Consider the following 26,864-nt stretch of genomic DNA (forward strand, 5'->3'; position numbering starts at 1 on the left):
TCAACGCACCAGGGACAGCCCTGCTCCCATTGCAGGGAGGCCCACAAGTCAACCAAGCTGTGCAGCTGTCTCATATATACAGAGGGCCAGGTCACTCATATTCAGGCTCCCTGGTTATTGGTTCAGACTGTGAGCTCCCGTGAGCCAAACTAGCCATTTCTGTGGATTTTCTTTTGATGTCCCTGACCCTGCTAATTTCACTTTTTAAGGAGACAAAACGCTCCACCTTATGTCTCTCCCTTAGGAAAACATGCTTTTCCCTTAGAACTTCTGCTGTCACAGAACCTGAGCACAGCAGCTCCTGTGGCCGTTTATCTCATGTGGGAATGTGACTCACATTTATTCTAAAAATAAAATGCATCACCTGGCTTATAGTGCTTAATTTTAAAATCTTTTTCTCAGTTTTTGGAATGCATGGCATGCCATTTCATAAGTTTAAAATATGTATTGTTCTTTGATGTCTAATAAATTTAAAAACTACTTTTCCCATTGAAATTATGAGAAATAATGAGACTTTTAATTGATTGCAGTATATGTATATACACACATATACACATACACACACACACATATATAAAATCTATCAATCGTCTATCTATCCATACTCCTTATTAATATCTTAACTTGGTTTCTTACTTCCATTTGAAAATTCAATGATGTCTATTTTAATGTCTTTCAATAAGAATGATCCATAAGTGTCAGGTGTGATGGTGCACACCTTTAATCTCAGGACTAGGGAGGCAGAGGCAGGTGGATCTCTGTGACTTTGAGGCCAACCTGGTTCCAGGACAGCCAGGCCTATGTAGAGAGACCCTGTCTCAAACGCACACACATTCATGTATGCATGCATGTGCACACACAAAAAATGATCTGTGGTTATCAATAAGAACTTTTAGGTATAGTGATTTGCTATATCTCTAAGTCATAATAATATTTGTTTTGTTTTCTGTTGGCTAGAGATAAAGTTTGCTGAGGAACTGTGGTCATAGGGCTGTGTAGGGTCCTGGAGGAGCAATAGACTATCTCGTCCCCCTTAAAAGTACACTGTGCCCTGGTGACTTTCCTGTTTTATAGTCTCTGGCACCTCAGGTCATCTTTAGAAGGTGACTGTGAACTCCAGTAAACACTCCTTTTGCTTTTCACAGTGAGTGAGCATGTGTCTGTCCTTGATAATCACTAATGTGGAATGTCACAGGGAAGATTAACACAGAAGTTACTGTGACATCTGTGAGTGGGGAAGTCATGGTTTTCACCTGTCTTTTTGGAGGGACCTTGGTTTCATTTCCACCATGGTTAAACTAGTTTAATTGGTTATAAAGTAGCACATAGTTTCAAAGCAGTAGCAAGAGGTATGCTGTAGGGGGTGATACTTTACCTTCCTGGAGTACAGTAGGGCTCCCCTTTAATCTTCTTTACACCTTGGACTACTGTGGCGCATTGTACCTGACAGTCATGTTAGAGTCAGACGGTACTGTGATGGATTCTGACCAATTTCCTTATAGCACTCTTCGGATGTCTGTATGGCTTCCTTATGTCAGATACTGCAGTAAGAATGAAATGCTAGTCTTAACCCGTCTGTACCTTATCTTTAGAATACACTATAATCTAATGTATTGTTTTACTTGACTTAATAGAAGTTGTTTGTTTATGTGCTTATCACTATTACTAATATTGTTGTTATTGTTTTCAGTTCCAAGTTTGTCCCAAAAGTCTCTGTGTCTCTACTCCTGGACATCGTACTGACCTTTTTCAGCGAGATCCTAAAAATGTCCTGATAACCGATTTCTTTGGAAGTGTTCGGAAAGTGGAAATCACAACCGAGACTCTCAGTCTGCAACGGGATTCACAAGTTGTGGAGAGAAGGTATTCCTCTTAGTTGCTATGTGAATAGAAAGTTCTAGCTCATGGTTTGTGAATTTTTATAAGATGTACTAGGATCCACATTAGTGATTATCAAGGACAGACACATGCTCACTCACTGTGAAAAGCAAAAGGAGTGTTTACTGGAGTTCACAGTCACCTTCTAAAGATGACCTGAAGTGCCAGAGACTATGAAACAGGAAAGTCACCAGGGCACAGTGTACTTTTAAGGGGGACGAGATAGTCTATTGCTCCTCCAGGACCCAAAGTTGGTGTTTGTAAGTAGTTTCGAGTTCCTGTCTGGTCTTCACCCTTCACAAGCTGTATGCTTTTCAGATTGTGGACGGAAGTTGTAAATATGGCTGGGAAACCGTGGTTGTGACTGGATTGTGATGGTTTCCAAAATACAGTATTGGTCATATTGCAGGTTGGGATGTGTTGAGACTTGAGATGTCCACAACAGTCTGTCCTTGGTAATCAGTTAGGGAAGGTGGGAGAGAAGCAGAAGGCAGCTGCAGCTCTGTAGGGCAGGGGTTTATGTGTGTGTTTGTGTGAGAGAAGGTGAAGGAACTTGGTTCAGGTTGGGGGTTTGGAATAATTTATAATGCTCATTTTTTTTTTTTTCTGTAATTATTTTTGAAAGGCAAAACAGAAACTTTTGTGGGAACTATTGCAGTTCCCCTTTCTAGGATGTAACTTGTCCAGTGCTGCCCGATGTCTGGGCAGCTCGTACTGCAGGGCCTTCCCAGATCTCCAGTGGCAGCAGCATGCACTGTTTCCAGGATTTATAGTGGCGGTGCTGAAAGTAATAGAAGCAAGTTAAAGATGCAGGAACGACTTCTCCTGGGAGGACTTGGGCACAATCACACTTCTCGTTTCAGAATTCAAAGCCTTAAGTTGTTTTTTTTTTCAATTTCTTATGACTGTTAGCTTATAAAACTATGAAAGCAGCAGATAACAACAGAAGTAACAATTTTATTAATTTTTTAAATAGCAGCTTTTAAATTACCTTTGTAAAAATTGCTAAACTACACTTTAATACTTTAATGAACTGGATATAATTTGATACACTAACATCATGTCTCTTAGCAGTTGGTTTTAAAATTTCTCAGACTTTAACCTGGAAAGCTGTTCACTCCCATAGAGCCCCCTGAACACTGATGTAATCTCTCTTGGAGACAAGGACGGCTTTGCACTTTGTTTCTCCCAACACTGAACGAACGGTGTGTATTAGTGTTACTGGATGCTGAAGAGGAGTGCAGTGGGATTGTAGTGAGTTTTGTTATGTATTCTGGAAGAGTGGATTTTTGCCTTTTCAGTTTTCTCTGTGTATTTGTTTGAAAGCAGAATTCTTAGTGCTGACAATTGTCTCCGTTTATATCTAAGGATAAAACTAAGCTCCGCAGCTGCATTCCACCGTCTGTTGGCTTAGTGCACCCTCTAGTGTTTGCAAATAGGTTTTATTTAGGGTGTCGCTGTTTACCTGGAGCCCTTATAATGACTGATGTAGACAGGGCATAGTGGTGTGCACTGGTGTCCCTGCCTTCCATCTGTTTGAAAGGTTCAAGCAGGAAGACTGCACCCAAGAATTAGCTATCCCATGCAACATAGCGAGACCCCTCTCAAAAACATTGCTGGTTCCGTCATTCAGCTGACATGAGAATTTCATTCCTGTTTTGCTCCAGGAATTTTTACATGTATAAACAGATATTATCTCATTGTGTGCAGGTGCTATTCACATGCAGATATGAATGACAGTCTATGTAGAGAAGAGTCTGTTCACCAGAAAGTAGATATCACAAAAAACTGGTTTTGTGAAGGAAATACTGGGTGACGTTGTATTATTTACTTTTTCAAATTTTAGACCAGCAATATTAATACAGTGTTACTAAATTCTAGTTACATTTCAAAAAACACTTTCACATAATGGAACAATGCATTACATTGGTTCAGACTGGCTTTTTTATTTTTTATTTTTGTGTAGTCTGAGCATACACCCTTAATCATATAGAATGAAATCATTAGTATACAAAACTAATTGGAATTTTTATGTGTTTTCTGAAACTTAGGCAGGGGAGGGTGTCGTCATGGAGCTCCAGTGAACATAGGAGTGCAGATTGCTCTTTGACTCAGTTTACTTCCTTCAGATAGTGTGTTTTGCCTTTTGTGCTATTTTACTTGTGAAATTTATGTATATTGACCATGGCTATAGTTTTTCATTAAGAAGATCCATTGTATAAACGTATGGGACCTTCAAAGAATAAAATATTATTGAACGAAGGATAATTTACTTAAATGGAATGCCTTTTAATGTATATTTCAGAATTTTGACAAACATTCAGTTGGTATATTCAGTCTGTCATGCTAAGTACTTTATGACTCTTCTCTTAGCCACCTTGACTGTTTCCAGACCCAAGGCCTCCCTTTAATAGACCGGCATGCACATGCAGCCATGCAGTAGAGCTCTTGGCTCTGCCTCGTGTGATAGGCTTGTGTCTGGACAGTTGTGTCAGCAGCACCTGCTGATGGTTACCCCACACACTGCCCATTTACAACAAAGGACCTTTCGCCCCACCCCAGAGTTTGGAGCTATTTAGAAAAAACTGCTGTAGACATTTGCATATAAGCATTAAGATTTCTTTAAATCTGCGTGCATATCTGAGTGTGGGGTTGCTGGCATGGGAACTGCAGGCTTGCTAGGAGACTGTCGTCAGCTGGTCTCCACGCCACCTTCCTTCAGAAGTCTCACAGATGACCACCCACACTCTCACTTGCTCCTGCTGTTCCTTTTAGCTGTTCTGGGTAGGAAAGCTCATGGTGGTTTTAATCTGAATAGTTAATGCCTAAAGATGCTGAGCATACTTTTATTTACTGGCCATTCATTCATCTTTCATAAAGTATCCTTTGAAGTCTTTTGCTCATTTTTAAAATATTGATTTGTTTTTTCATTAAATGTTGACAGTTCTCTGTATGTTCTGGATACAAGTTCTTTTTCAGATACATGAATCACAAAATGTTTTTTCCAGTCTGTGGTCTACCTTTCATTTTGGTTCACTATTGGTTGGTTTATCAACTTTCTCTATGTTTAGTGGCTTCTGGGAGTCATTCTTTGCCTAACCTAAAGTCACAGAGACTTTAAGAAGTTTATAGTTTCAAATTTTTGATTGAACCTCTGTTTATTTTCAGTCAGTTTGTGAATATGATGTGAGTAGTGGTTGAAATTCATTTTGCTTATGAGTCAGCTTGTGAGTTTCTTAAGGGAGCCTGCTGGATTTTGATTGAGATGGGCTTGACTGTTGATTAGGGGAGTATATAGCAACATTGGGTCCTACAGTCTGTGAGCATATCCCAACAGTTATCTGGATAGTTATTTTCTAGGTGATAGTTATACAATTTATTTTTCTAATGATCCCTTGTTTGGGGGTCATATTGACTCTGGTGTTGCTGAACCAGAAACTCCAGAAGATGTCTCTTTTGACCAGATATGGACAGCTTGATTCCACAGTGAAAGTGACTACCACATATATAATTCACCACATGCATTCCAGTGAATGTGTATTTACAGGAATTCAGTCAGAAGTTAGGGGATGTGTTTCATGGAGACACCTGAGTGTTGGATAAATTCATCCGAATATTGTGGAATCTGTGACCACACTGTTCTCTGACTGCTACTCATAGTGAGTAGGTTAGACTGAACCTTGACCCACAGGTCGGGTGAGATGCTCCAGTCACAGCTGACAGGGTTTGTGCCTGACTTGTGCACACTGCATGTGGTGGCTAATGTATTTGCTTCACTACAGCCTTCTATTACCCTCAGCATCTTACTTGGCCATCTGCTTTATTATCTTATGACAGTTTGCCACTCTAGTTATCTCAGAGTCTATTAAAATAGAATGTGAGAAATTAGGTGATTCATTTGATTTATAAAGGCACAGAACTACTATTGAAGTTATCCATTTTGTCATTTTGCAAACATAAAATTCTTATAGCTTCAAAATGCATTGATTGTTTCTTTTTTTTTTTTTTTTTTTTGTTTTTTGAGATAGGTTTCTCTGTGTAGCTTTGCGCCTTTCCTGGATCTTGCTCTATAGCCCAGGCTGGCCTCGAACTCACAGAGATCCGCCTGGCTCTGCTTCCCGAGTGCTGGGATTGAAGGCGAGCGCCACCACCGCCCGGCCTGTTTCGTAAACTTTAGTGATTTATTTTACCCTGTAGAGAGGACTGAAGCATACGTGGAACTGCTCTGAGATTTCTGAGGTGGCAGTGTGTGTGCACAGTGCAGCTCCACGTGTTCCTGTCACGGGAATTCAGCGTGCTCGAGCGGAAGTGGCAAATCTCCTGTGTGCCAGAGTTGCAGACCCCGTGTTCGTTCACATTTCAAACTATATCACAACAAGCGGTTCTTTCTTCAAACGCTAAATGTTAGAGTTAAAAATGTGCAATTGTATTCAATCTAGAAATGGTGTGGTTGTTGATATATCCATGGGGCGCTCAGAGGGTGAGTGTCTGATTTACTCACAAGCGTGCTGACGTTTCTTTTAGACCTTTGCCTCTGTTCCCTGACACTCCTGATTGTCACATTGATTGTGGTACTGCTTCACCCCAGTAAGTTAAGCCTGGGTTAATTTTTTTTTCTGCATGATGGAGGAGGGAATATTACAGCTAAATTACCACCCGGAGTCTGCTCCTGTGTTCAGACCCCTAGCACTCACTCACCAGCCGCATTACCAGGGGAAGACTTCGTGAACTCTTCTTGGTCTCCGTGGCTCAGTCTCATATGGTCTCTCGAGAACTAACTTTGCCTGTGCTTATAAAGTAAAAGCAAGAATTTATGCTTCATGTATTGCTAAGTTGCTTGGTCACATTGGCATTGAGAAGCCGATCACAGGAATGAACAGAAATTCACTTTGGCTGCAGTGGTGTCTGGGCCCCATCCCACCGTTTGTTTAATAATCTATTGTTAATGCCATCTAGTCATTTCCTGTTTGGAGGGCTCCTGTTTGTAGACCTGGATTCTTTGCACCAGAAGTTGGCAGCAGAATTCCATGTTGGCATATGTGTAACAGACCTTTCCAAAAGTACTGGAGGTTGAGGTAGATTGTGGCTTTAAATAAACTGGATGCTTTCATCTCCACCTTGCTGAAAACAGCAGCGATGGACCTCATTTACTTGGCTAAACTGCGTTGCCAACCAGAGATTGAGGGTGAGTTGGTGAGCAGTTAACCGGGGTTATTAAACTAGGATATCTAGTTTTTGATGAGGGCATTGTAAAGTCAGCAAAGTTCTTGTGTTAGTTGGAGCTCTTCTCGCACGGCGCTGTCTCTGCCTGTATCTTGAAGTGTTTTCTCTGCATTTTCTTCTATTGCTTTCAGAGTTTCAGATCGTACAGTGAAGTCTTTGGTCCATTTTCAGTGAAGGGCTGTACAGGGTTGAGAAAGGGCTCCTGTTTCATTTTCCAACGTTTGGATGTCTGCTCCCCAGCCCCGCTTGCTGCCTTTCCCAGGGCTTTGACACTTTTGTCATAGATGTGGTGGCTGTGTCTGTGTGAGTTTATTTCTGGATCCTCTGTTGTCCTTCACTGATCTGTCTGTCTGTTTCTGTGCTAGTGCCTGCCATGCTTTGTCCCCAGTGGGCTGGGGCTGACTCCTCATGTCAGACTCATGTGGTTCAGGATGGCGTAGTTTCCTTCTGGATTCAATTCGTGCTGTGTCCAAATGTACTTTATCTAAATGTGCCTCCATGGGGCCACCCCCGTCTTCCTGCTGTTGCCACGTTTGTGAGCAGAAAATATTTGCAGTAACCAATTGCTAGAAAGTTCCTGTGAACAGGAAGCCCTCAGAGAGCTTCGCCAAGCAAGGAAGAAAGCTCCCGGGAGAAGTCACTAAGGAGCTGAAACCCAAGCGTTCTGAGAAAGTGCCTAAGTCATGTTCATTAGATGACCGAGGTAGACTGATTCTATCTGAGGGCCAGGACCAAGAATTATGGGTCCATGATCTGTCATGCAGTATGTTTTATGTCTTGTATATAGTGCTTATTATTTGCTAGAAAGCATAAGCAACAGCGGCTGATATCCACCTGGACATATCTTTAAAGATGTCCATCATCTTTATGGAGATGATAAATTATTATAAATTTACATACAGAACATAAAGAGCCATGTAAATGATGGCGGGGTAGATCATCATCTTGTTTAATCCTCAAAACAACTGCAGAGTATAGAGCCACTTTACAGATGATTCCAGTGCAGAGGTTAATCACAGAAGCGCTAGCTCTTGGGCTCTTAGCCATTGTGTATACGTGTTCTGACTGCATGTATGCCTGCATGCCAGAAGAGGGCATCAGATCCCATTATGGAGCGTTGTGAGCCACTATATGGTTGCTGGGAATTGGACTCAGGACCTCAGGAAGATTAACCAGTGCTCTTAACTGCTGAGCTGTCTCTCCAGCCCTCAGTCTTTTTCTTAATCATATTAATGATCTAAATGATCTATGTGGCTCCTCAATAGACTCATGTGTTCTAGCTGTGTGATACTTCCTTGTTTTATTTTTTATTATCAAAACTCTGTTTAAACTAACATTATTATTATCAATTAGACAGTACAGCTTAGGGAGGAAATCTTCTTCATAATAATCCACAGGTAAAAATGCCCAGTAGAATGACATGTTTCCATGAGATAAACATGCTACATTACAGGCAGTGGGGATCTCCCCACACCCATTCACACCATACCAGATACCAGAGACAGATGGCAGCAGCAAACGTGTAGACACAGCAGAAGCAAAAGACATTCCGGGGTCTGTGGTCTTGGGGACCTTGCCTAACGGAGAGTCACCAGTCAGGGGATTGCCTCCTGATGTGCTGACACCTTGAACTTCAATTGCCACCTGCTGCTCCTCTGACATGGCCACTAGCAGTGGTGGGTTGATACGGTGGGTTGACACAGATGCTCACCTAGGCTGGGCACTCAGCACTCTGAGCAGCTGTGTGCCTCCACTGACTGCTACCCACCGAAAAAAGAATCTGCCCAAGGCTAGGAGCAGCCCAAATGTATGGGGAAAAGCATAAATGTCAGAAAGCAATTTGACAAATAACAATGAAGGTTCTCCCTGAGGGCCCATGACCTCTCTAGTCATGGGCTTTTAACCAAGGTTATAGTATCAGGCATGAAATTCCTTCCCTCCTGTGGAGCATGCCTCAGATCCCCACAAAAGCCACACCACTAGTGCACAGTGGGAATATCTTGCCTTGCAGGTCAGTACTGTGACAGGCAGTGCCTGGTCTCCCTCAGCAGCCCGTGTAGCACCTTCTGACTGAGCTGTACAGCAGGTAGGAAGTTTCCTGGTCGCATTGAGATTGACTTCTCTACATCTTGCAGCCACAGTGTGTGGTGTCCTCAGGAGTAGGGTCTTTGTGACCTTATGCAGGTAACCAAGGGCAATGGAGATACCTGCAGCTCTCTGACCAGTAACTGAGGGAGGTATCCTACACCCTGTCTGCCATGCAGAGTAGTTGCAATTTATTTTTTCATAAGGTTTCCATATATTGTTACCCTATCTTTGGCCAGCACTCCCCACTTCCCTGTGCTCTTCCCCTCCCCCCACTAAAGTCTTCCTTTCCACTTTGGTTTCATGCACCATCTACTGTGCCCTGTCCCAAAGGCCTCTTTCTAGTTTCCTGGCTTCCATTTGTGCTCAAAGTTAAACACAAGGGAAGCCTTGAAGCTAGAGTCAGCAGGAAGAGTGATCATGCAGGTTGTTTCCTTCTGGACCTCAGTGACTTCACTCCGTTCACTGGGAGAGTTCGTGATTTCCTTTATCCTGTCATGAGTGATAATCTGTTGGGTATATGTACCAGTTTTCCTTTTTTTTTTTTTTAAGATTTGATTTATTTTTAAGTGTGTGTGTGTGTGTTTGTGTCTGTGTGTCTGTGTGTGTGTACATGCGAGTGTCCATGGGCATGTGTTTGCTTGTGCTAATGAGTGTAGGTACCCACAGAGTTCAGAAGAGAGCATCAGGTCCCTAGAGCTGGAGTACAGGTGGTTGTCAGCTGCTTGAACTGGTGCTGGGAACTGGATTTGGGCCTCTGCAAAAGCGATCTATGCTCTTACCTGTCGATTCCTCACTGCAGCCCTTGCGCTTCCTGTTCCGCACGTCTTCATCTGTTGATGGACAGTTGGACAGTAGAGATGTGCAAGTGCCTCTAGAGCAGCCCCCGGAGGCCTTTGGGTGCATGTCCGTGAGCAGGACAGCGGGGTCCTGCCACAGTTCTGGTTCTGCTTTGGGGGCAGTCCTCCAGACAGGTCCAGATGGACACTGCAGTTGACACTCGACACTCCCACTAACAGTGTAGACGTGTTTGTCACTTTGTCCTGATAATGGCCATTCTCTCACTGTTGTGAGATGGGATCTTAAAGTGGTTTTAATCTGCATTTCCCTCATGTTGAGTACCATTAAAAGTGTTTCCTGGCCATCTGTGACTGCTTGACCTTGTTTAAAAAATACAGATAAGGGATAGAAAATTTTCTGTGCCTTTAAATTATATTTTATATGTATATAATCTAATTAATTTACTGTACATAAATAATTTGCTTTCTCTAGTATATATTTTAGTTTCAAGTCATTGTTTTGTGCTGTTTTGTTCAAGGGGTTATACTAAGCATTGGGTTTGGGGTCTGTTTATGGAGTTTCTTCCTAATGTCCTTGGGTTACTCGAGATAATGTGTTTTGAATTATTTATTGATTTTATTTTTAGTATCTATCATAGCACAACATCTCTGCTTTCCTGTTCTTACAGTTATTTTCAATCCTTAGAAGAACGCTTTGGCCTTTACTGCCCAATAAGTTATGCCATTGTGTACATGAATAATTGGATTTCAGCTGGCATTATGGAAGCCAGTTTACTCTTTCTGAGTCAGAGCTGACCTTGTGTGTATGGGCACTGTAAATGATTCTAGAGTTTTGTTCTAGAAGCGCTTGGGTAGCACAGTAAGGAAGATTTTTGTGGTCACTGGACATCTAGGAAAGAGAAAACCAGGACATAAAAGATGGGAATTATAAACTGATTTCACGAGCGTCTCATGTGCCTGCTGTTTTCTTTATCTGCACAGAGTATTTTTAATCAATTTCATGAGTAAACAGACTCTACTTGTCTTGTATCTGAAGGACATTGCTGTTCAGACACAGAACCGTACATAAGAAGGGCACAGCCTTTCTCTGCAGGCGTCCTCCTTTATGAAACGTGTCAGTAGATCTTAGTGAAGGGTCCTCCAAAGAGAACATGGAAAGGATGACCTTTGGAGGAGCCTAGTGTGTAGGATGTAGTTGAGTTTTCCTTTGGGCCTCCGGTTCACAAATAACAACACGGAGACTTATTATTAATTATGAAAGCCTGGCCTTAGCTTAAACTTGTTCCTGACTAGTTCTTGTAACTTCAGTTAACCCATTTCTATTCATCTTCGTCCTGCCACATACTGCCCATCCTGCTTCCTCCATGTCTCCTATCATTGCAGGCCTAGCTTCCTCCTCCTCTCCCCTCTCTCCCCACAAGTCCCACCTACACCTCCTGCTCAGCTGTTGGCCGTTCCGTTTTTTATTACACCAACCACAGCAATACATCTTCACACAGTGTGCAAATATCCCACAACCTAAGATCTCTCAAAATGTTAAATAAAAGGAATGACTTTAAGAAAGAGAACTTAAATGATTTGTAAGAGGAAAAAAATAGGTCTTTTGGGTTTTCAGCCATCTGTAAGTTGAAATGAGCACCTGTGGTTTTCTCAGAGTCATAAACATTAATTAGAGAGCTTGTGTGGTGCATGTATCACTCTTAGGAAAGCGGTGATTCTGTGGGAACAGAAGACATGGCGAGGAGGAGGGTGGAGACACAGTGTCATTGGAGTGTTAGATGTGGAGGGAAAGAAGAAGGCACTTGAAGGTGAGGAGAGGCTTTATGGAAACAAGGGAGCATTTAAAAATAGCACTGTGTCCCACCCTGGGACATTCAATACCTTATTAAAGAAGCTGCAGTCCACTGTGTCTACAGAAGAGGGCGCTCTGGAGCTGAGAATCCTTGTAAGCTAGTTCCTCTCTCTTCCTCCAACTCCAGATAAATTGCCATTACTAATCTCAAGAAAGCTAATATAAATAATCCTCAACAAAAACAGAATCCAGAAAATGGACAAAGTTAATACAAGAATAAAATTAAAAATTGAGATCAGACCTTATTAAATTATATATAATGTATAATTTATATACATCTTGTTATATATGGAGACTCCTTCAGTGAATGAAAACAAAACTAGAGGGAAGGGTTGAAGAGATGGCGGGGTCACTAAAGTGCTTGTCATGCACTAAGTGCCTGAGTTCAATCCCCGGGACCCTCGTAATGAAGCTGGGGTGGTGCTTGTAATCCAGCATTGGTGAGGCAGATACAGGCAAACCTGTGGGGTTCACTGGCCAGCCAGTCTGAGTCCTCAGTAAAACCCAGGCCAGCGAGAGGCTGTCCCCAAAACAAGCTGGACAGCGCCTGCGAATGCCACTTGAGGTCTCCACACGTGCACACATATCACATACATGCACCTGCGCATACATGAACACGGCGGGGGGGGGGGGGGGGATGGAAAGATAATAAAAGGAAAAACATAGGAAGGCCAGATGGCCACCCTGGAATATGAACAACATATGAAACAAGTGTCTGTGTTGTGAAAGAGCACCCAGGGCCAGTCAGTTAAAAAGTCAGGACTGAAAGAGAACAACAGGAATGTCTGAAAGAGAACCTGACTCAACTCTGGGAAGAAATTGACAAAAAAGATAAACATCACCTTAGATGCGAAAACCAAATTACAAGGTACCCAAGGGAAGGTCTCTATTACCAGAAGTTCAGTGAGGGGAAGAAGGACTAGAAATAAAAGAGACAAGAAGGTAACACTGAACCATGAGGGGAAAGAGGGAAAGGAAGCGTGGAGAAGCTCCGTTATATTTAGTTAATGCTTAAAGTAGACAGCCATGGAGAATAAAGAGAAATAACATTAAAAACTGCAACGGACAACTTCTCAGAGCTGAACGGAATTTCTGAGTGGAAAGGTCCTGTCTCTTGTGTACTTGAGAGAAATGGTTAGCCTACCAACCCTCAGGGTTTGTCCATAAAGAGGGAGGAGAAGGCCACCTGGGCCTCCACTAAGAAAGAACAGTACCGAAGTAGTTCAAGTTAGAGGTGCATTCAAGTGAAGGCCGTCGAATTGGAAAGAGCACCCAGCTGGTTCCTGGAAGCAGTGCATGTGTGGAAGAAAACAAGTATTTCCAGGAAGTACAGGAGCAGTTGTTTTAGCTACAAGACATCAGTGAACTAATGAAGCAGTCCCATCATGTGGTACCTGAGCTTCAGTGTGCATCATACACCGAGTATCTTTGAAAGGACGCTGACATTATGTTCAAATAGATCGCTGACAGAGAAGTGTTGGGACATTCAGACGGGAACTGTCAGGATGCTTCAACTTTCAGATAGTTCAGTGGGAAAAATTTAAAAAGCAGAAAATTGCCACACGACTGCAAAAGTATCTCTTCTTCCCATCAACCTTTAGCCGCCTGTAAGTCCCAGGCAGGGGTGGGGTGGGGTCTCCGCCAAGCCTTGCCTGTCCCTGGCAGGGTGTCACAGGGGCAGCTTTGTGACCCTGCTGCAGTCATCGCAGCTGTGTGAGTTTGACCCTGCAGTGCCTGCCATGCTGTGACTGGAGTCGGCCTCCCACACGGTTGCTCCCACCTCCACAGACTCTCCCCTTCTCTGCTTCATCTTCCACAGTGTCCCCACCCTTTGGAGGGCTGTTATAGATGGCCCATCCAAGCTGTCACTTATTCTCTGTCCTCTGACCCGTTCTGAGTCTGTGCAGTCACCGCTGACCACCGGAAAGAGAAGCTTCTCTGACCAAGCCTGTGGTGTGAACATGGCCCCGTAGAAGGGAACAGGATTTTACTTGTGTCTAGCACCAGAAGGAAGTGAGTTCTAAGCTCCAGCCAGGCTTGCGCTATTGCAGCGGCCCTCCCAGAGTGCCTGACCGGTCAGTGTTGAACCCTGAGCGAAGCTGCGTGGCACCGTCTGGCAGTATCAGGCTGGTCAGCAGGGGGAGGTTTCCAGAGCAGCTCTAGCTTGCCCATGTCTCCTGGCCAAAGCCTGTGTATGTTTAGTGGTAGTCTTCCCTACTAGTTATGGTGGGCAGCCAAGAGCTATGACCTGTGTAGTTCAGAGTCCTTGGGAGTGTCCGTGGTCACAAGTCCTGAGAAGTAGCCTGCCACTGGCCCTAGAGTTGTGTTTACAAAGCGGCGGGAGCTTTATTCACCCCCAGACCACCTCCACTCAGAGTATTTAATTGTTCTTTGACTAGCTCATCGAAACACCAGTTTATACCACTGTGGTTGGCATCCCTCCTGTCTTCTGTGCCTTCCATGTGCCTGCTGCTCACCGAGCAAGCCTCCACACTGTCCTGCTTCCCGTTTTAGGTCGCGTGTTCTGCTGTGCCCTGACTTGAAGAATCTTTTTTTCTGTCCTGGATCGCCTTTTACTTTTGTGGGCTCCAACACATTCTCTCTGATACAAATGTATGCATATAAAAATAGCTAGAACTCATGTATGAGAGAGCGGGGTAGGACATTTTTCAGTTTCGTCCATTTTTCCGAAAGCCCCATTATTTCATTAATGGATGAATTAAATTCCATTGTGAATTGGTACCACATTCTCACTATCCATCCTTCAGTAAATGGTGTCTGGGCTGACTGTCTTTCTTTGCTACTGTGAGTAGAACAGCGATGAACATGAATGTGCAGGTATGTGCCCAGGAGTGGTGTAGGTGGGTCATATGGACATTCTAGTGATTGTTTTTAAGAAACCTCCACACTGATTCCCTGGTAGCTGTAGGAGTTACAGGCCCACCGACACCATAGCAGCAGCTGCTGTCTTGATGTTAGCCGCTTCTTGGTGTAGATGGAACCCAGTGATTTAACTAGTGTTTCTCTGGTGGCTAAGGACACTGAGCATGTCACACAGTATTTGTTGGCCATTTGTGCTTCTTTTGAGGACTCTGTTCCATTCTTTAGCCTGTTTAGGTTTTTGAGTTTTCATATGTTTTGGATATTAATCCTCTGTTAGATGCATAGTTGGCAAAGGTTCTCTTCTGTTCTGGAGCCTGCCTCTTCACCTGACTGTTTCTTTTGCTGAATGGTAGTTTTTTAATTTCACGACTGTCCATTTGTCGTTCATTGGCCAGATTTACTCAGCAACAGGAGCACACTCAGGAAGTCTTGGCCTTTGCCAGTATCGTGAGTGTTTTCCCTGCTTTTTCCTTTAGACATTTCAGAGTTTTAGGAAACTCTACCCATGAGCCAGAACCACCCCCCAGCCCCCCTACCTGCATTCCCACCACCCGACTTCTGGCAGTGACTGCCTACTCTCCCCCCACCCCCACCCCACCCCCACCCGACTTCTGGCAGTGACTGCCTACTCTCCCCCCACCCCACCCCCACCCGACTTCTAGCAGTGACTGCCTACTCTCCCCCCACCCCACCCCCACCCGACTTCTGGCAGTGACCGCCTACTCTCCCCCCACCCCCACCCCACCCGACTTCTGGCAGTGACCGCCTACTCTCCCCCCACCCCACCCGACTTCTAGCAGTGACCGCCTACTCTCCCCCCATTCTCACCCCCACCCGACTTCTAGCAGTGACTGCCTACTCTCCCCCCATTCTCACCCCCACCCGACTTCTAGCAGTGACCGCCTACTCTCCCCCCACCCCCACCCCCACCCGACTTCTGGCAGTGACCGCCTACTCTCCCCCCATTCTCACCCCCACCCCCACCCGACTTCTGGCAGTGACCTGCCTCTCCCTAACCAGCACTGGAATCTTTGGCATTCCTGGACTAAGTCAACTGTCTTTACTCTGGGTGCTCCTTAGTCTTGGGCAGATGTTTGTGTTGGCTTGCTCATCAGCCTCCCTCTTGGGAAAGACTCCATAATCCTCATCGTTGTGTCCTTGAATCTTAGGCCAAGCTTATCCCCTATGTTTTCCAGGAAAAGTCAAAGTTTAGGGATTTAAAATCTAATTTTGGTACAGTGATGTAGAATTCACTGGAAAGGGGGTAAAAGAATGGTTCCTTGCAGTTACATCTTACTGTCTAAAATTCAGTATTTATTTCTGAGATGGTCAATAATTTAAAAAAAAATTTATTAGACTACTTGGGAAGATTTTTTTCTCTTTAAAATTTATGATTTCCAGGAAACAGGAGGTGACGAGAGTGATGGAATATATGTACCTGAAAGCAAAAAAGAGACTCCGTGGGAGCAAGGGGTTGGGGATGGGTGAAGGGTAGTGCGGGCCGAAACAAAGGAAAATGATGATACATGTATGAAGTGTCACCATGAAGCTCAGGACTCTGTATGCTAACTAAAAATACTAAGAAAAACATTCTGAAACCTAAAGGAAATCTGTCTGTCTGCATCTTGTAGTTCATACTGTATTAGCATGTGTTGTGTGAATTTTGTATATAATTTTAAATTTAGAATTTAAAGTGGGGCTTATTTCCCACTTACTGAGATAGAAGGTAAGCACTGGGTAAATGGAGAAGCACACCACATAGTTTTCTCTTTGAAGAAGTGAAAACAATGTAGCTGGGTCTTTTAAACAAATTCATACATTTAGAAGGAGTGAGCAGACAGACGGCAGGATTGGAGGTTGGTCAGACAGACAGGAGTAATCACAGGCAGGAGCCAAGACCTGGAGGAGCAGGGCCAGTGGAATGATGCACACGAATGGTTAAAAAGACAGGGATGCCATGCTGAGAAGCCAGCCCTCATGAACAGGGCTCTTTTTTTTAATTGTTATTTTTAAAAGATTTATTTACTTATTATGTATACAGTATGTATACTTGCAGGCCATAAGAGGGCACTAGATCTCACTACAGATGGTGGTGAGCCATCGTGTGGTTGCTGGGAATTGAACTCAGGACCTCTGGAAGAACAACCGGTGTCCTTAACCTCTGAGTCGTCTCTCCAGCCCTGTGAACAGGGTTCTTAAGTGTTAATTCTTGAGTGAAAGTGGGAGACGTGGACAGTAAATGATGCCAGCTAATTTCATCACACAATTACATGTAGTATGAATGCATTCATGGTTTAAATCGGGGTCATTTTATTGGGTAGTTTACCCCAAATTATTAATCAGTATTATTTCCACAAGTTACGGTAGGTCTGTGATAAGCACATTTCAGAGTTACGTAGTTATCTGCTGTTCGCCATGGGCACCTGTCTGATGTGTCTTCTGATTGCTTTCCAGTTATGAGGAAGACAGGACGGTGGAGGAGCTCACAGAACCTCTCAAGTATGCTGAGCAGCTCCCAGTGGCTCAGATAATACACCAGGTTTGTCTCCGTTTGATTCTTTTGAAAGAAACAAGATTTGTACTCTCAGAAGGTAATTGCTTTCATTAGGTTTTTCAGAATCAGTGTGTTCCGGGTAAACGGCATTGTGGACCCCTTCTTCCTGCTTGGGCTTTGCCCTAACAGTGAACATCCCCACCTGAAACCCAGTCCCGAAGACGACTTAGGGTGTCATGCTGTAGCTCTTACATAAGACCTAAGACTCGGGGTAATCAAAATGACCTCCTACACATTCCTAAATGTCAGAAAACGTCATTTTAAACCACTGTCTGTGGTCTTTGTTCACAAGGAGAAAGCTCACAATGAGCCATTAGTGTCATTTCGTAGAGCGGCTAAGGACGGGAACATGTCTCCCCTGCTCTCTTCAACCTCCCCACCATCAACTGTTGTGAGGTGTAATTCTCAATGCCACGTGGGCATTTTGTTCATTTCCAGTTATAACGACTGTCATCCTTCTATGTCGTGATCATCTGAGAGAAGACAGAGTTGTTAGCACAAAGCTTAGATTTTGTACTGTGGTTGTGACAGCAGAGACCATCTGCCTGCCTAGGCCAGAAGCAAATGACTTTCAACAGCTGTTGACTGGCATGTAGACCTAGAAGATTCTTCAGCTCCTAGAGATTGGTGGAAACACCAAGCAGCCTTGAGTGTCAGGACTCCTCAGAGTTGCTGTGGATATCATTACTAGGAGTTTTTCCAGTATTGTTTGTTCAATTGGGAATTTTGGTTTAGTGTCTGTGGGTTGTTAATAGTGCCAGTTTGAGTTTATTTAAAGGAAAGAGGCTTTTAATTGAAAAAATTCCAATATATAGATAAAATTCAGTTTTAAAATTCTGCATGAATCTTAAAAATGGTTAGAAATCTGCCCCCCTGGGGTGCTCATCTGTATATGGTAATCAAGTCCAGTTTATATGTCAGGGATTCCCAGGTTGACAGAGCTTAAGTGACCTAACAGTCTGCAAATGTCACATTTAAAATTCTGTCTTCATGCCTGACTCTCAGCATAAATGAATTAACCTGCAGAGGAGACAGCAAGTCAATACGTTCTTACAGTGAGAGTGCACACTGAAACAGTGTGCTTCGCTCGGAATAGGTAAACAGGATCTGCCCAGAGCCGGTCACCTGGAATAAAACCTGACCACAGAAGCAGGAATTAACCTTTAAGGCGGCTGACCACTTGAAATGTCAGAAATGTTTTTATAATGTGAAGGAACCAGTAAATTGTCCGCTTTCTGTAACCACTGTTTTGTAGTTAAACACTGTTTGAGTTCAAGGTAAACCATTTGACCCAGGAGAAAATTTTAGGTTGTGGGTTTTTTCTAGTATAAGAGAGATGGTATTGATTGAACAATAAATTATAAACAGTATAATTAAAAATCTGAATGATCTATCATAAAAATCTCAATTTTTAAGAAATTTTGCATGGTAGGAGTTAATTTTTGTAAGTTAAGGTGGAGGCAGGAAAGGCCCTGTCAGCAGCAGACGTGCCGTCCTACCTCGCTTTTCCTTTTGTGGCAGCTCTGTAACAGAAACGGCCGACTTGCACTCTCCGGCAGGTTCACTTAGGAAGGGGTCACTTGATGTAGGCGGACTTTTCTTCCCTGCCCACAGTTCCTAAGTAATCGACATGGAAACTTAATATTAATTGTAATTGCTCAGCTTATTAGGAACTAGCTCTTACAATTTCAATGAACCCATTTCTTTTAATCTACATTCTGCCACGAGACGCGTAGCATTTACCTCTGTAGCATGTCTTGCTTCCTCTCTGTCAACATATATTCACACAGTGTAAAGGAATATTCCACAATTTGTCTTAGAGTTTTTAAAAAGATTTTATTATTCTTGATTATATTTATGTCCCTGTGTGTCTGTGTGTGAGTATGTGCACGTGAGTACCGGTCAGAAGAGGGTGTCTGATCCCATGGAGCTTTTCTAGATATAGACATGGCACAGATACCAGGATGATGACGGCCCCTATGAACAGGACACAGGCTGGGATTGGTGGGTTTCCTGGTGACCTGGATGAAGTTATGAACTAGAGGTCCCATGCTCTGAAGAACCCACACCTACATCAAATGTTCTGCAAAGGCTGCATGACTGAAGTTATTGTGGGAGGCTGGGGTGTTGCAGATCTAGAGCTGGATTATCTTGGCTGTGTTTGGCTCTCTTACTAGCCATTCATTGCCCATCTGTGTCTGACCTACTGCCCTGGGACTGTGAAGAAACCCTCTGGGAAGTAATAGTCTAACAGACCCTTAGCGTCCAGCAAAACTGAAACCATAAATGTAGAATATTTTCCATGACATAAGGGGCCACCAGCTTAGAAGACAAATGCTTTTAAGAGGGCCTCACAGTGAGTTGCTGGGGATGTGACTCAGTAGAGAGAGTTTGCTGTGTGGGCACAGCACCTCCGTGCCCCAGCAACGTTGAAGGAGGAGAGGAGAGTCAATTGAACAATATACAAGAACTCTTGAGAGTTCCTTAGAGACTGAATGCCATCTCAGTGCAGTGGGCAGTGAATGAAAGAGCCGCAGATGCCAAGAGTGCACTCTGTGAATTCAGTCAGAGTGGTTAGTGCCCATCAGATGGCCAGACTAGAGGCCTGTTTGGGAGGAGGGCTGAGGAGATGGTGCTGTGCATAACAATCCTCGATTCCCAAGTATGAGGACAGATTTCAAATCCCACCTCAGCACCTCAGGGATTTGCTGGGCACCAGTGTAGAGACACCCCATTTCAGGAGAGTGAGGCAGAGTGACAGGCAAGAAACCCGGTGTCCTCTTCTGGCCTCTGTGAGTGTACCCATGGACACACAGACCCCCGACCCCCGACCCCACACACAAATAAAATAAAGTCACATGTACCCATGGATACACATACTCCCACATACAAATAAAATAAAACCACACTTTTTTTTTTCCCCTCGAGACATGGTTTCTCCCTGTAGTTTTGGTACCTGTCCTGAATCTTGCTCTGTAGACCAGGTTGGCCTCAAACTCACAGAGATCTGCCTGACTTTACCTCCCGAGTGCTGGGATTAAAGGCATGTGCCACCGCCACCTGGCTAACATCACACTTTTGAACTCAGTTTGACAGTTTCTGAGAAGGTTAAGCATAGTTATCATATGACCCAGTGATTCCAGCATTGGCATAGGCCCAAGAGACTTAAGGACAAGGATCCATACAGAGACAGATGTTCATTGCAGCAGCAGCCTATGAATAAATGGTAGGTAGAAACAGCCCAAACACAGAACAGCTGGGTGATCAGGTCAACAGAATACAGCATACCCAAAAAGAAGAATAGTATTGAGCAATATAAAAAAGGACTGAGGTGCATATTACCCGTGGCATGGATCCACCTCATCAGGTGTGAACGTCATACTGTGAAAGAGGTCAGACAGAATGTCCAGCAACGCCGTATCTGTAGATCTGGGGCAGGGCATGATGTTCCCTGGACATAGGGTTTCTCTTTTGGAGTAATAGAAATATTCTAAACATAATGGTGATTACTGCACAGCTCTATAAACCACTGAATTTAAATAGGTGAATGCTGTGGTGTATTTATGTATTTAATACAGATATTTGAAAAGTTAAAAGCACCAGTTTCTTGCAGAGATGCCAGGAAACAAGGTATGTGACCCTCTGCTGCCCTTCTTGAATGCCACCAAGTAACTTCATAAGTGATGTGCTCATGAGACCCTGTGCAGTGATGTGCCTGCCCCACACTCACCAGTCCATGGCACACTGGGAACACACATTACACACTCACTGTGGCCAAGGCACATTGGGAACACACACTGTAACACTCACTGGGACGACATCACACTGGGAACACACATTGTGGCCATGGCACTCTGGGAACACACGCTACAATACACATACGCTGACGTAGGAGACAGGACTTTCAGATCCAGAACTCAGTAGAGCAAATGGGGTTTTCTTTGTCTTTCTCTTTCTTAAATAATTGAATTTTATTTTTTTTATCAACTACATGCTCTTTTCTTTCTCTCTGTTTCTGCCCTCAGAAAGTTTAATCTAGCTGCTTGTAGATGAAGTCACTTAAGCCCTGACTCTTCTCCATCTCTTTTCTGCTCTTTCTAGGATGATGGGTCACAGTGCAGGTAATAAGGTATGGCTGACACAGCTTCACAGCACACGAGATTCGGTGTCTCTCCTGCTGACATGCACCGTTAGACATGGCTTAGTCCTGGTAACCACTGATGCAGTATGCACAGCACATCTGGAAATACTTGTCATTTCTCTGTCTGTGGTTGCGTAGCTGGTGAAGGTAGTGAGTAGTGTAGGTAACTGGAGTGTCATGGTGGAATCAAGAATCATCTGGGAGATGGACCTCTGGCGTGCCTGTTGGGGTCATCCTGCCTGACATTCTCTGGATGGGATCCTAGGCTCTCTAAGTAGAGAAATGGAAGTGAGCAGTAGCCCTGACTGTAGATACCATGTGACCAGCTGCCTGCAGCTCCCTGCTGTGACTTCTCCCCAGTAATGCTGGGTACCTGGATTCTGGGCCGGAATAAATGCTTTTGAGTATTTCATCACAGCAGCTTTTGCAGCAGAGATGAGGAAGAGCCCCCTTGCTGCTGTTGGCTGGCGATGGCTGCCCCTCTATCTTCAGGCTTCTCACTTCTCTTCCTTCCCTCTCCACATTTCCTTCTGTCTGAGACTTTAAACCCACCACTTCCCTGTCTTCCTAAATGCTGTTGAGGGAGTAAGTGTTTTGTGAGAACTCTTGTTGAGGAATTAAACAGCATGTTGAACGCATAGCAACACCGCATGCTTGGTGCCCACTGCTTACTGCTTTCAGGCTTCTTTCCCACCGACTGAGTCATGCACGGGCTTAAGGGACCTCTCCAGCCACCAAGGGCCTTATGCCAATCTTGCTGTGGTACTTTCGTAGCCAACAGTGGTGGTGTTTATCAACATTTGTGAGAGAGCTTGCAAACTGTAGCGTTCATATGCTAACAGTCTGGTGGTACTTTGGGAAATAGGAATTGGAGTTGCTGGTGAAGGGACATTGCTCTGTAAAGCACAAACCCTTTAGGAATTTGGTAAGCTCACAGTGCATGGACATTATGGAGAAACAGCAGGAAAGTATGGACAGAGAAAGTAGTCTCTGACCCTGTGTGCCGATGTTGACATTCTCTGTTCAGGGACTGTCACTTGTTCTGTTTACAAGAAGAAAGCCCATTGTTGGGACATTAGCGAGAGGAGTGGGTGTGTTTCGTGTTTAAGTAAACTTCATAGTTGTCCTGCAGGTGCTGGTTTGAAAATCAAACCACTTTTTAAAAGGTAGTGTGGATTTTGAATTAAGATTTAAAATTTATGAACATAATATGGTATTTTATTGAATGTAAATGCTATTTTCTTTGTAAATGCAATCACTGACAAATGAGCTAGATAACATTTTTGGCAGTTAATAGGTTTGTTTCACTTTAATTTGTGAGCATGAAAAGTTGATTAGCACCATGTAGAGCTTATTAATTATAAAATAATGACAATTAGTGATTTGAAAATTAGTCAGACATAAAAGTCTTCAAAAAGAGAACTATCTTTGTAATTAGGAATATCTATTCATCTCAAATGCAACTTCTTAAAAAAACTAACTTGGGAATAAAGTATTTCAGAAATGACAAGTCTGTGCTGAGTGAGTGTCCAAGCCTACTGTTAGGTGAACCTTTCTTTAGTTTCATCCAGTGGAGCATGCCCGTTAATTTTTGTAGAGGAACCAATTTTAAGTATTCCTCACACACACTAAGATATTTGGCCCAGTGTTTTTTAGATATAGACGGTGGCACAAATACCAGGATGATGACGGCCCCTATGAACAGGACACATACGGCTGGGATTGGTGGGTTTCCTGGTGACCTGGATGAAGTTATGAACTAGAGGTCCCATGCTCTGAAGAACCCACACCTACATCAAATGTTCTGCAAAGGCTGCATGACTGAAGTTATTGTGGGAGGCTGGGGTGTTGCAGATCTAGAGCTGGATTATCTTGGCTGTGTTTGGCTCTCTTACTAGCCATTCATTGCCCATCTGTGTCTGACCTACTGCCCTGGGACTGTGAAGAAACCCTCTGGGAAGTAATAGTCTAACAGACCTCTAGCATACAATAACCCTGAAGCTAGGAACGTTATTGGACAGCATCTGACAGGGCCTATGTCAGAGATTACCCACCTCACCATGACCCACGCGCCTGCTGCTTCCACTAAAGGAACCCTCATGGAGTGACTATCAGAGTGGAACATGGAGCTTGCAGTGACCCAGGACTTGGTCAGTCTCATTTGGCTCCACATAAACTGTCTTTCAGCAAGGGCCTGAGATTTGTGGAAAGATGATAAATTATCTATTGACCTTGACAATACTGAGGGACCTTTAAATTGTCTTCTATTGCATAGGAAGGGGTAGTGAAATGATGTTATGAGTGAAAGCTGCATTCAAGTATATTTTGCAGTTCAGTTAGCTCATGCAGTCATCACGTAGGTGTAATCTGTGCTCTCGGTCATTACACAGGTGTGATCTGTGATCTCGGTCATCACGTAGGTGTAATCTGTGATCTCGGTCATCACGTAGGTGTAACACTCCTTCAGTGGCTTGTTTGATCAGTGTCTGTGATCTCAGTCCATAGCAGGACTGGTCCACTGTACTGTGAGTGCCAGGAAGGTGTGGCACGAGTCAGTGACTACTGTGGACTGAATTGAAGCTTTGTTTCTGCTGACTGTTCCTTCCACCTGAGAATGGTAGCCGCCCCAGCATGGCTGCCCCAGTGTACCTGTATTAACCATGGATGTGCCCATGTGGTTGAAACAGCGTCATTAAAGGCTCGATGCATATGTGGGAGGGTTGAGATGTCCAGAGGTGATGCCGAGACTCCAGGTGCTAAGGTAATCTCTCCCTTGATTTGGGTCCTTTTACTAAGTGGTGGGTTCTGTGCTGTTATGAGGACCCAGAGACTGAAGCGAGCACAGCATATCGGACGTTCCATGTCGGGGACCCGATCACCCCACTGTGGACAGTACCTGACACCTCCCCTCCTGTGCTTTGTCCGTATCCTAGCACCTCAGGATAGCTTCCTACAGATCCTGTATTTTGGTCAGAGTAGTGCGTGTTAGTTCTCCTCAGACAAGGGTCTTCCCAGCATACTTAGTTCAGTGTCCTGGGCATCTGCCGACACTCTGTGGGGACAGAACTGCTCCTGACACCACAGGATATTTAACACTGGCTGTAGGTAGCACTGCTTAGTCTGGACACCCTCTCTCTGAATTGGCTCCCTGCACGGAGGGCAGAACCACGCAGATACAGGGCTGGTACAGGGAATTCCTTCCAGTGTCTGCCCATAGAATCTTTCATTTTATAACCCAGCTTCTCAATCTTGTCGTTCTAAACTAGGGACCAGAGCAGTGACTCAGTAGTCAAAAGAGCTTGCCCCTGAAGCCTGGTGGTCTGTTGGATTCCCCAAACCCATGGTGGAAAGAGAGAACTGACTTCCAAAAGTTATTCTCTGGCAGCTGGTTGTGTGTGCGCCTGCACATGTGTGTCTGCACACACAGACAATAATAAGATTTTAAATGTGTAGTTCAGTCTCTTCCTTGTCTGTGTCACACAGTGCAGTGAACTCTGCAGTTCTAGCTCCTGCCATTATATGACACGGATAAGGGCAGATTTTCAGACCTTCTGTTCCTCTTTGTTCTTTATTTTATTCTGCTGTAGCTATTTTGGTATTTTAATGTTTTCTTCTATTCCAGTGAAGCCTCCCACACTGGAGCTAAACTCTGCTAAAGGTTGACTGAAATGCCTCGAGTTGCAGGTCTCTCGTACCTTCTTTTTGAAGTGTGTCTCTTGAATTATTGATGTCTGGAAACTCATCAAAAGGGAACCAAATCCATATCACTCACGCTGTCTGGGATGGGCTTGGATTGCTCTGTAATCTTGCAGACTCTTCCTAGCCATGCAGCTTAAACACTGAAGTGGAGTGAAAAATAATACACGGATCGTTTCTTTTCATTGAAATCACAGACTCATGCCTGTGTACTGCTCGTGAACACCAGACAGGAGTTTTTACTCCCTCCTCCATGTCGGAGCCCGGTGCCCATTCCTGACAGTGTTGCTTCCCTAGAATAAATGAGCCGTAACAGTTCTGGAGATAGTAATCCAGGTTTCAGTAGTGGTGTCTCATCAACCTGATGCAGTTCTAAAATTTTTTTAGTTTGTCCATAAATTTGTCATCATATCTCTTTCATGTGTTATTTTTATTAAAAATTAAAATTTGAACTCGGCGGTAGTGGTGCACACCTTTAATCCCAGCAGAGCCAGGCAGATCTCTGTGAGTTCGAGGCCAGCCTGGTCTACAGAGTGAGTTCCAGGACAACCAGAGCTACACAGAGAAACCCTGTCTTGAAAAACCAAAAATAAATAAAATTTGGAGCCTCACCTACTTTTTTTTAAGTTTTCTAGAACAAAAGGCATTCCTGTTTCCACTAAATTTGTAATGATTGAAAAAAATAAGAATAGTTGATATTAATGAAGAAAGAGTAGAGTTCTCTTTTCCTCTTCTCTGCCTTCCTTCCTTTCTCTCCTCCTTCCTCGATGTTCATCTACAGTTAGCTTTTAATTCCCCCATAGTCTACCTGGAAGTGTCTCATTTACATCTTCTACCCCATTTCTTTTGTGCAGTAGATAATCGCCACCACCACCACCACCACCACCGCCTCCTCCTCCTCCTCTTCCTCCTGTTTCTCCCCCTTCTGCTTGCTGTTCCTTCTCTTCTCCTCCTCACCATCAGAAAATAAATAGTACCATTAAAGAAGGTTCAGTTACATGTAAGTAAAGTCACTTTAGTAGTCTGCTTGAGGTCTTATAAACAGCAAAGTCAGGCTTGGGTCCGGGTCATGTGACTCCAGAGTCAGTGTTCTTGACTACTATGTAGTGCTCCCTCCCGATCAACACTTATAATTGTTTTCAAACAAGTCTTTCCCTCAGAAAATCAGGCCGTTGTGAATTGTAAGCAGGTGTAGTTCCCGGGACAGTTAACTGAAAGCACGTTTTGGTAGAATTCTCTCTGCATTCTTCAGCGGATGAGGATTCATTTATTTGAAAGCCTGGCTAAACAGAGCCACTCTAGAAGACCTATGCCTGGTTTCCTTCTCCACCCTAACAGACAAATAGAATCAGTCATGGGGGAGGTGCCAAAGAATTGATAAGGGATGAAGGCGCTGAAGAGCCTTGCTCACTTAGAATTTCACCTGTGGATGACTCGCTGGCGTTTGGATTACCCAGTACTGTTCCAGGAGTCAGTGTTCAGTCACGGCAGTTGAATGGTCATGGGGTTTCACAGATTCGGTGAGCGGTCCGGGCAGCACACCCTCTGCTTGTGTCCGGTTGTCCAAAGACACCGTCTCTCTCCATAAAACCGCCCATCAAGAGAATGTTGAAGCTGTGACTCATGACTCATTGCAGAGTGCCTGTACTGATCGTCTGTCCCCACAACTGTGTGCATTCTCATGGCAAGTGGGATATCCAAGTTGTCAGAGAAATGAATGTCAAAAATCTCAGATCATTAACTTACCTGAGT

The 26,864-nt window shown here is 44.0% G+C and overlaps 1 protein-coding gene across 1 annotated transcript in view; it reads left to right on the forward strand.

Annotated features, from left to right (window-relative positions):
- Positions 1 to 26,864, forward strand: part of Pigk (phosphatidylinositol glycan anchor biosynthesis class K) — a 79,447-nt gene that overhangs the window by 35,779 nt on the left and 16,804 nt on the right. The window contains exons 9-10 of the mRNA XM_006989510.4: positions 1,691 to 1,863; positions 17,176 to 17,260. Of these exons, the coding sequence (XP_006989572.1) occupies positions 1,691 to 1,863; positions 17,176 to 17,260 (258 nt within the window). The remainder of the gene's footprint in view (positions 1 to 1,690; positions 1,864 to 17,175; positions 17,261 to 26,864) is intronic.

Source organism: Peromyscus maniculatus, chromosome 6, assembly GCF_049852395.1.
Source record: "Peromyscus maniculatus bairdii isolate BWxNUB_F1_BW_parent chromosome 6, HU_Pman_BW_mat_3.1, whole genome shotgun sequence".
Classification (NCBI taxonomy): Eukaryota; Metazoa; Chordata; class Mammalia; order Rodentia; family Cricetidae; genus Peromyscus; species Peromyscus maniculatus.